Source organism: Salvelinus alpinus, chromosome 29 (genome assembly GCF_045679555.1).
Source record: "Salvelinus alpinus chromosome 29, SLU_Salpinus.1, whole genome shotgun sequence".
Classification (NCBI taxonomy): domain Eukaryota; kingdom Metazoa; phylum Chordata; class Actinopteri; order Salmoniformes; family Salmonidae; genus Salvelinus; species Salvelinus alpinus.
The window spans coordinates 21351063-21360276 of NC_092114.1; the positions used below are offsets into that span (position 1 = coordinate 21351063).

Below are 9214 nucleotides of genomic sequence, written 5' to 3' on the forward strand. Positions count from 1 at the left end.
CTTTAATTAGGACTGACTTGGTACCCTGAAGGTATTCATGACCACAGAGACAGAGGCTTTTAGATGGATGATGTAGGGAGGTTTTCGGGCAGTCTCTCAGTCAATTCAAATGATTTCCCAAACAGACAGACACTAACAGCAATTATCATCCAGTTTGTAGATCTAAAGGAATCTGCTAACATCAAGCTAACACTGTTGAATGGTGCAACCTGTTCCATTTATCCCTTTTTAACACAACAAAACAAAAACATGTTGAAATGAAATCACAAGAATCTCCCCAGGTAAAGAACAGGGAGTATTGTTAAGACTCTCTAGCCACTCAGAGACATAAATCTCCCCCGACCAGCTGGATTTAACTTTTTAAAAAGGACTAATTTGCAGTCAAATTGATTTTTAGTATCACTGAGGGGCTGGGGGAATTCTTAAAAAATAGTTCAGTAGAATACCTTTCTTTTCGTCCTCGTCCTCTGGCATACTTTCTTTTCATCTCTTCTCGCTGTTCTCTGACTGATTCATGAGAGATCTCTCCATTCCAAAAATAAATTAGCCTAACCAGGATGAATCAGATAATAAACTGTAACATCCTGAGCAGCTAGAGAAAAACTGAGATGGCTAAAGTATTTACATATTCAACAGATTTTAATATTCTTGTTTTTTTGCATGTAACCTACTAAATATATGCAAGCGTTAGCAAAAATAGGCAAGCATCTACTGGTGGTAGGGAACCGATTGACACATCTAAGGACATGAAACAAACACAAATCAACGTTGGTCCCAAAAGATTTCAGACTTTTTAAAAAGCTTCTATAATCTCCCCCTTAGGGAATAGTTTGCTCTGATCCCTATAGCTAAAAGATGTGTGACCACCAGTCAATCAATTCACCCGAAGCGAGAGAAGAGATGCTGCGGAGATTAACAGTGTCCTCTGTCCTGACAGCTTTTAGAGGCCAAGAGTTGAAAGGGGCTTTGTAAAATGCTTCAGATGGGGCTAATCTTATCAGATCCATAAATATAATGAGAACGCATACACAGTTAAATGAATGGGCTCTTCCCTCCCTCTGACTCTATAGGCATAGTGTGGCAAAAGAGGAGCTATGTGGATGGCAATTGAAATGCATTATTTTACTAGGCAAGCCAGTTAAGACCAAATTCTTATTTTCAATGACGGCCTGGGTTAACTGCCTTGTTCAGGGGCAGAACGACAGATTTGTACCTTGTCAGCTCAGGGATTTGAACTTGCAACCTTTCGGTTACTAGTCCAATGCTCTAACCACTAGCCTACCCTGCCGCCCCTTAAAATTAGATATAAGATGTATTTATTAGCCATTGCATTTGAATAAATGAATATCATAACCTGTCTCCATATTGACAACGGTAAAGGTGAGAAATTATTTATGGTGGATTATTAGGAGATGGAATAGGTAATGGATGATGAAACAGTGTCTAGAATCTCATTGAAGGAGATGTTTGAAAATATGAATATGAGAACATTAAAGTTTAGAGATATCACAAATCTCAGGCTCATCCTGCATGTCACACACTGAGAAACACATTTTCTGTTAGTTAGCCCACCTGCTAAACCAATAGAAGAAGTAAAGAATATAATACCTTTGACACTTCAAAACGACTACACCCCCAAAATGCCTCTTTCTGGGAACTCCTTATGTGAAATGTAGTCTGTAGTCTCTACAACTCTTGGCAAGCAGCTTCCAAACTATTAATGAGAGTGAGTGAATACACTTGTGAGGTACAGCTTTCTGTAATAGTGTAGTAATAATTGTGTATAATGTAATAGTGTATTCTTACTGTGTTAATGAGGAGTAGTATAGAGTCGGTCCATGCTGCTATTGTCAGGTTCCATTTCAAGCTCTTGCAGCAAGACCATGAGAGGGCCCCTGTCTGTGAGCATTCAATATTACAACGCCGATCATATAAACAGGGGGTGTCAGTCATCAGCACAGTCATCAATTTGTCGTCAGTTTGATGTGATCATGTCACGTTAACCAACTTACTGAAAGGTAATGAAAGTTAATATCTTCATTCAAGCCATTGACAAACACCATCGATGCAGAATTTAAAAAACAAATTGAATTTATAGTGAAATAGCTATGTTTTAATGGATAGGTCTGTCATTTGAGTCACGTAGGTTCTCTAAACCTCTTTCACCAGCACTTCCCATCTCCTCTGTCAGCTCCTGGGCCTAATTAGAACCATCAGGATGTAACACTACTGTCTGTATCTCATTATAATAACTTCCCCTACAATCTCCCTGTTCACCGCCTCACATACGCTACATCCCACAACCTCCACATCTGCAACAGTGATTGGCATTCATAGGCTTAGGAAATCTCCACATCTGCAACAGTGATCAACCTATTAAACATTATTTTCATCTCTACACCTAGAATCCTTTTTTTTTTGCATAATTGAGGGTTTCCATGAGATTCACTCCATGGTGCTGAAAAGAAAGCTCTGCTGTTGGGATAGCTTCAAATCAAATCAAATCAAATCAAATCAAATCAAGTTTATTTTATATAGCCCTTCGTACATCAGCTAATATCTCGAAGTGCTGTACAGAAACCCAGCCTAAAACCCCAAACAGCAAGCAATGCAGGTGTAGAAGCACGGTGGCTAGGAAAAACTCCCTAGAAAGGCCAAAACCTAGGAAGAAACCTAGAGAGGAACCAGGCTATGAGGGGTGGCCAGTCCTCTTCTGGCTGTGCCGGGTGGAGATTATAACAGAACTATGCCAAGATGTTCAAAATATTCATAAGTGACAAGCATGGTCAAATAATAATCATGAATCATTTTCAGTTGGCTTTTCATAGCCGATCATTAAGAGTTGAAAATAGCAGGTCTGGGACAGGTGGCGGTTCCATAACCGCAGGCAGAACAGTTGAAACTGGAATAGCAGCAAGGCCAGGTGGACTGGGGACAGCAAGGAGTCATCATGCCCGGTAGTCCTGACGTATGGTCCTAGGGCTCAGGTCCTCCGAGAGAGAGAAAGAGAGAATTAGAGAGAGCCAAGATTTTCAAAATGTTCATAAATGACAAGCATGGTCAAATAATAATCAGGAATAAATATCAGTTGGCTTTTCATAGCCGATCATTAAGAGTTGAAAACAGCAGGTCTGGGACAGGTAGGGGTTCCATAACCGCAGGCAGAACAGCTGAAACTGGAATAGCAGCAAGGCCAGGCGGACTGGGGACAGCAAGGAGTCATCATGCCCGGTTTGCCGTGACGTATGGTCCTAGGGCTCAGGTCCTCCGAGAGAGAGAAAGAAAAAGAGAAGGAGAGAATTAGAGAGAGCCAAGATTTTCAAAATGTTCATAAATGACAAGCATGGTCAAATAATAATCAGGAATAAATATCAGTTGGCTTTTCATAGCCGATCATTAAGAGTTGAAAATAGCAGGTCTGGGACAGGTAGGGGTTCCATAACCGCAGGCAGAACAGCTGAAACTGGAATAGCAGCAAGGCCAGGCGGACTGGGGACAGCAAGGAGTCATCATGCCCGGTTTGCCGTGACGTATGGTCCTAGGGCTCAGGTTCTCCGAGAGAGAGAAAGAAAGAGAGAACGAGAGAATTAGAGAGAGCATACTTAAATTCACACAGGACACTGGATAAGATAGGAGAAGTACTCCAGGTATAACCAACTGACCCTAGCCCACCGACACATAAACTACTGCAGCATAAATACTGGAGGCTGAGACAGGAGGGGTCAGGAGACACTGTGGCCCCATCAGAAGAAACCCCTGGACAGGGCCAAACAGGAGCCTTCATGTAGGCTCTAACAGTTTGTGGGCACCATTTGTCATCGTTATAGTCCAATTAATGTCATGTTTAGTGTTGTGTTGTGTTGTGGCTTTGCTGGCATGCATCTAAAAAACAAATGTTGAGTTTCCCACCAAGGTGTACATACTAAAATCGCCACTGTACTCTTCACAACATAGCATAAGTCTAGTGGAAGCAACTTTAACATCACTAATTCACTACCTCAATAGTCTGGATAGAAGGCCTATAATGAGGAAAGATAACTGTCTTCTTCATCAGTCCTAATTGTCCTTAATATACAATGAGAATACAAAACATTAGGAACACCTGCTCTTTCCATGACATAGACTGACCCGGTGACTCCAGATGAAAGCTATGATCCTTTATTGATGTCACTTGTTAAATCCCCTTCAATTAGTGTAGACGAAGGGGAGGAGACAGGTTAATGAAGGATTCTTAAGCCTTCAGACAATTGAGACATGGATTGCGTATGTGTGCCATTCAGAAGGTGAATGGGTGCCTTTGAACGGGGTATGATAGTAGGTGCCAGGCGCACCGGTTTGTGTGTGTCAAGAACTGCAACACTGCTGGGTTTTTCACGCTCAACTGTTTCCTGTGTGTATCAAGAATGGTCCACCACCCAAAGGACATCCAGCCAACTTGACACAACTGTGGGAAGCATTGGAGTCAACATGGGCCGGCATCCCTGTGGAACGCTTTCGACACCTTGTAGAGTCCATGCCCTGATGAATTGAGGCTGTTCTGAAGGCAAAAGTGGGGGGTGCAAGTCAATATTAGGAAGGTATTGCTAATGTTTTGTATACTCAGTGCACATCTGGCCTAATGAGTGCCATCTCTCCCTTTAAGGTTACCTCCATGACATGCTCTCTCTAACTCCTGTCATCCCTTACTAACGAAAGGGGGAGCCCCATAATTGGATAGTGAAACTCAAAATGTCACATTAATGAAGAGAAGATTATAGGAGCGAATGAGAGGTTAAACCACTATGACTCACTAATCTGGTCAATTTCTTCCTCATCAGTCATCAAACCTTACACCTCAATTACAGATAATATAGCTGCGTCATCATGACTAACACTTCAGTTGCATATCATGTTGCGGCATCATCACGCCTAGATACTATTTTATGCAAGGACACTATTGGTGTGATCAAGGCGTTATGCCTCGATCACACCTTTAGTGTTAGAGCTAAATTGTACGCAGCATCATCTGGAAATGTGTGCAACAAAAGTTCAACATTCACCTTCTGCTACTATTTCTGTCAAGCCGTCTATGCATATAGTTTTGACGCATACTGTACGTTCGATAAATCCAACATATGCACCACACAGAACGCACTGCAACTGCCTCTGCAATGCAATGCTGCAAGGCAAACACAACGTTCCATTGGATAGGAATGTACTTCTGATGTACCAAAATGCAATTATGTTGTTGGTGTGATCGATGTGAACAGTAACAGATCATATTGCCAAAAAACTTAACTTAGTTTCCTACCCTCTTTGATATTGCTGCCCCAAAGATTTATGATTTAGAAGAATAGTAGAACCTTCTTGATGGGATAAAGGTCAGCAATTTTGGTCAGGGAGTTGGTCAGCCATGGTTTACCAGTGTTGTGATAAAATATTGGGTAAAATAATGAATTTCAAGAATTTATCTACAATGTATGTTTGTTAGCTAGCTAGCCAACCAGTTTTAGAAGAATGATTCCATAAATGTTTTTTAACTGCCAATATGCCAACATTCCATTCAAACAATGCAGTCAATCCACAGATTATAATCATCATGGTTGCACAGATTATCAATTACTTTTTGGGTTTTGTAGACTCCTAAAATAAAATTCCCCATTGTAGATTTGACATTTATTCTCTAATGTATCCATTTGTTTATGTCATGACATCCATTGCACTCCCTGTGACTGTTAATTGAGGGCAATTAATTTCAATTCGTTATTATTGCTCTCGCGTGCGGTGATGAAGTGAAAATATAATTTAATCCTCTGCGATGTAATTTTAGTATTTGCCTTATCGGCTTCCGTACGATGTCGTGGCGTTTCCTATCTTGCTGAATTAGTGTTAGCTTGTCAGCTACCAACAAAAATAGCTACAGCTGCTCGGATAAAATCTCTGACATTAGCTATCACCTTAAAGATAGGATATCTTTGATAGAATATATCAAAATGAGACGCGCAGGTTTGGGTAAGTTTCTGTTTTAGTCTATCGTTTTCAATGGAGAACGCTCATTCGGGCTAGTTAGCAGGCTGGCTAGCTCACGTATGTATAAATAACGGGCTAGCTAGCTACTACACTTACTGACCAACTTGTTTTGGTAATTGTCATCATGGTTGCATTATAGCTAACTAGTGAACTGTCTTTTACCTACTTAACGTTAGTTAAGTTACATTTTATTGCGTAAGCGTGTGTACGTACTTAACACAGTTACCCACACTGATGCTACCTGACAGGCCTTCATAGGTAACGTTAGCTAGCTATTTCTTGTTTATTTAGCTAACGTAGATCAATGGTTTTGTACATCATGTCAAACAGGCGAAGGAGGACCTGGAAATTATGTGGCCAGCGGGTACAGCGCGTATGAAGAGGAAAATGAACACTTACAAGAGGGTCTGAGAGCCAAAGTCAGCGCCTTGAAACATGTAAGCATGTCAATGTGGGCAGGGCTCCAGGAAATTATATAATATGGGGTTTAGAGGTCTGGCTATCTCATATTGTTATCAAGTCCTCTGATTAACCTATTCCATGTTTGTCCTACAGCTGTCAATAGATATTGGAACCGAAGTGAAGTACCAGAACAAAATGTTGGATGATATGGTAAGGAAGTGAGACAGACAATGACTACTCTGCATAACTACACAACAGCTCAAGACCTATTCACACACATCTCACTTTCTGTACCCTCTTCTGCCAGATTGCACAAATGAAAAAATAAACTGAGTTGGCATCATTTCACGATATTGCACAACAGATCGGCTATTTCACAGTGCAATTCATATCAGGACGGCAAAACATATCACTGGATTTATTGGTTTGTTCTTTTTCTGCTGACAGGACTCAGACTTTGACTCAACAGGTGGTTTGCTGGGGGCCACCATAGGGAGAGTGAAGCAGCTTTCCAGGGGAAGCCAGACCAAGCTCCTGTGCTACATGCTGCTCTTCTGCCTCTTCGTCTTTACCCTCCTCTACTGGTTTATCAAACTGAGGTGATACGTTACAGGAGGCCCCAGCTTTTCCCCCCCTGCCTCCTTCCACTGTCTGTACCATAAGTCCGCCACTGGATCAGAAGACCAGGATGATGATGATGATGATGATGATGATGATCAAATCAAATGTTAAAATCAAATTGTCACACGTGCCGACCTTACCGTCAAATGCTTACTTAGGAGCCCTTAACTAACAGTGTGACAATAGGGGGTAATAATGCATGGCTGTCATTCATTTTAGACAGCCCTGATGGAATGAATAGACACCGCCATAAGTTCATGATTGTAACGATGTCCATTAACGATGAGGTATATTCTAGGTTAATTTGTAACTGAGTGATCTAGTTCATCAGCGATCTGGTAAGGCTAAGCAGTAACATACAGTGCATTTGGGAAAGTATTCAGACCCCTTGACTTTTTCCACATTGTTACATTACAGCATTCTAAAATGGATTCAATTGTTTTTCATCAATCTAAACACTATCCCATACTGACAAAGAAAAAACAGGTTTAGAAATCTTTGCAAATTCAATAAAAACAGATCACATTTACATATTCAGACCCTTTACTCAGTACTTTGTTGAAGCACCTTTGGCAGTGATTACAGCTTGGAGTCTTCCTTGGTATGACTCTACAAGCTTGGCACACCTGTATTTGGGGAGTTTCTCACATTCTTCTCTGCAGATCCTCTCAATCTCTTGTCAGGTTGAATGGGGAGCAACGCTGCACAGCTATTTTCAGGTCTCCAGAACTATTAGATCAAGTTCGGCCTCTGGCTAGGCCACTCAAGGACATTCAGAGACTTGTCCCGAAGCCACTCCTACGTTGTCTAGGCTGTGTACCTTCGCCCCAGTCTGAGATCCTGAGCAGGTTTTCATCAAGGTTCTCTGTTCTGTTCATCTTACCCTCAATCCTGACTAGTCTCCCAGTCCCTGCTGCTGCCAGGGTTTTCTCCAGATGTGATGCTTGGCATTCAGGCCAAACAGTTCAATCTTGGGTTCATCAGACCAGAACATCTTGTTTCGTGGTCAGAGTCCTTTAGGTGCTTTTTGGCAAGCTCCAAGTGGGCTGTCTTGTGCGTTTTACTGAGTTGTGGTTTTCGTCTGGCCACTCTACCATAAAGGCCTGATTGGTGGAGTGCTGCAGAGATGGTGGTTCTTCTGGAAGTTTCCCCCATCTCCACAGAGAAACTCTGGAGCTCTGTCAGTGACCATTGAGTTCTTCATCACCTCCCTGACCAAGGCCCCACTCCCCTAATTGCTCAGTTTGACCAGGCTGCCAGCTCTAAGAAGAGTCTTGGTGGTTGGAACTTCTTCCATTTAAGAATGATGGAGGCCATTGTGTTCTTGGACATTCAATGCTGCAGACATTTTTTTGGTACCATTCCCAGGATCTGTGCCTTGAAACAATCCTGTCTCGGAGCTATAAGGACAATTCCTTCCTTGCTTTTTGCTCTAACATGCACTGTCAACTGTGGGACCTTATATAGACAAGTGTGTGCCTTTCCAGAATCATGTCCAATCAAGTGAATTTACCACAGGTGGACTCCAAGTTGTAGAAACATCTTGATGATCAATGGAAACAGAATGCACCTGAGCTCAATTTTGAGCCTCATAGCAGAAGGTCTGAATAAATAAGGTTTTTCTGTTTTTAATTTTTAATAAATTAGCAAAAATCTATTTTCACTTTGTCATTATGGGTATTGTGTATAGATTGATGAGGGGGGGAAAATAATTTAATCAATTTTAGATTAAGGCTGTAACATTACAAAGTGGGAAAAGTCAAGGGTTCTGAATACTTTACGAATGCACTGTATATATAAATGCGACTAAGCTCTCTAGGCTGAGTCACTGAGGAACTCTCCAGTGCATGATTCATAATGCTATTTGTATGCAAGTGTGATCGATGTCATGATCTCAAAGAGACTGCTTGATCCAGTGTGACACTTGACAGTTGATCAATAGTGTTCAACTGTAGAGTTCCACTATAAAAACACACCTTGTATATTTGTTTTGAGGAATAAATTATAAGGGTACACTCTCCCTTCAAAACGTTTCCTATCCGGTCTACAGCGACCGTTCATCTCCACCACGACACACTGTTCTCCCGTGAACAACATTCATGTAAATGTGTTTTATATGTAAATAAACAAGATGTATGTTTTGAATTTGACCCAGCGAGTAAGATTCAGTTCCCCACTTTCA

At 41.4% G+C, this 9214-nt stretch overlaps 1 protein-coding gene and 1 long non-coding RNA gene across 2 annotated transcripts; one reads left to right on the top strand and one right to left on the bottom strand.

The window, feature by feature from the left end:
• Positions 1-626: 626 nt before the first annotated feature.
• On the bottom strand, positions 627-6648 carry LOC139559297 (uncharacterized). Its single transcript, XR_011671733.1, has 2 exons — positions 6409-6648; positions 627-3552 (listed from the first exon to the last, which is right to left on the bottom strand). It is a non-coding gene; the product is annotated as an uncharacterized lncRNA (long non-coding RNA).
• Positions 5753-9182, top strand: LOC139559296 (BET1 homolog). Its single transcript, XM_071375166.1, has 4 exons — positions 5753-5991; positions 6340-6446; positions 6565-6621; positions 6859-9182. The coding sequence occupies exons 1-4, from the start codon at positions 5973-5975 to the stop codon at positions 7012-7014; spliced, it is 339 nt and encodes a 112-aa protein (XP_071231267.1). The 5' UTR covers positions 5753-5972; the 3' UTR covers positions 7015-9182.
• The last annotated feature ends 32 nt before the right edge of the window (positions 9183-9214 follow it).

Excerpts from the sequence above, each read along its gene's own strand:
- LOC139559296 (XM_071375166.1), top strand. Across the intron at positions 6,447-6,564 it reads AAGTCAGCGCCTTGAAACAT|CTGTCAATAGATATTGGAAC; the intron begins GTAAGCATGTCA and ends TTTGTCCTACAG. Across the intron at positions 6,622-6,858 it reads ACAAAATGTTGGATGATATG|GACTCAGACTTTGACTCAAC; the intron begins GTAAGGAAGTGA and ends TTCTGCTGACAG.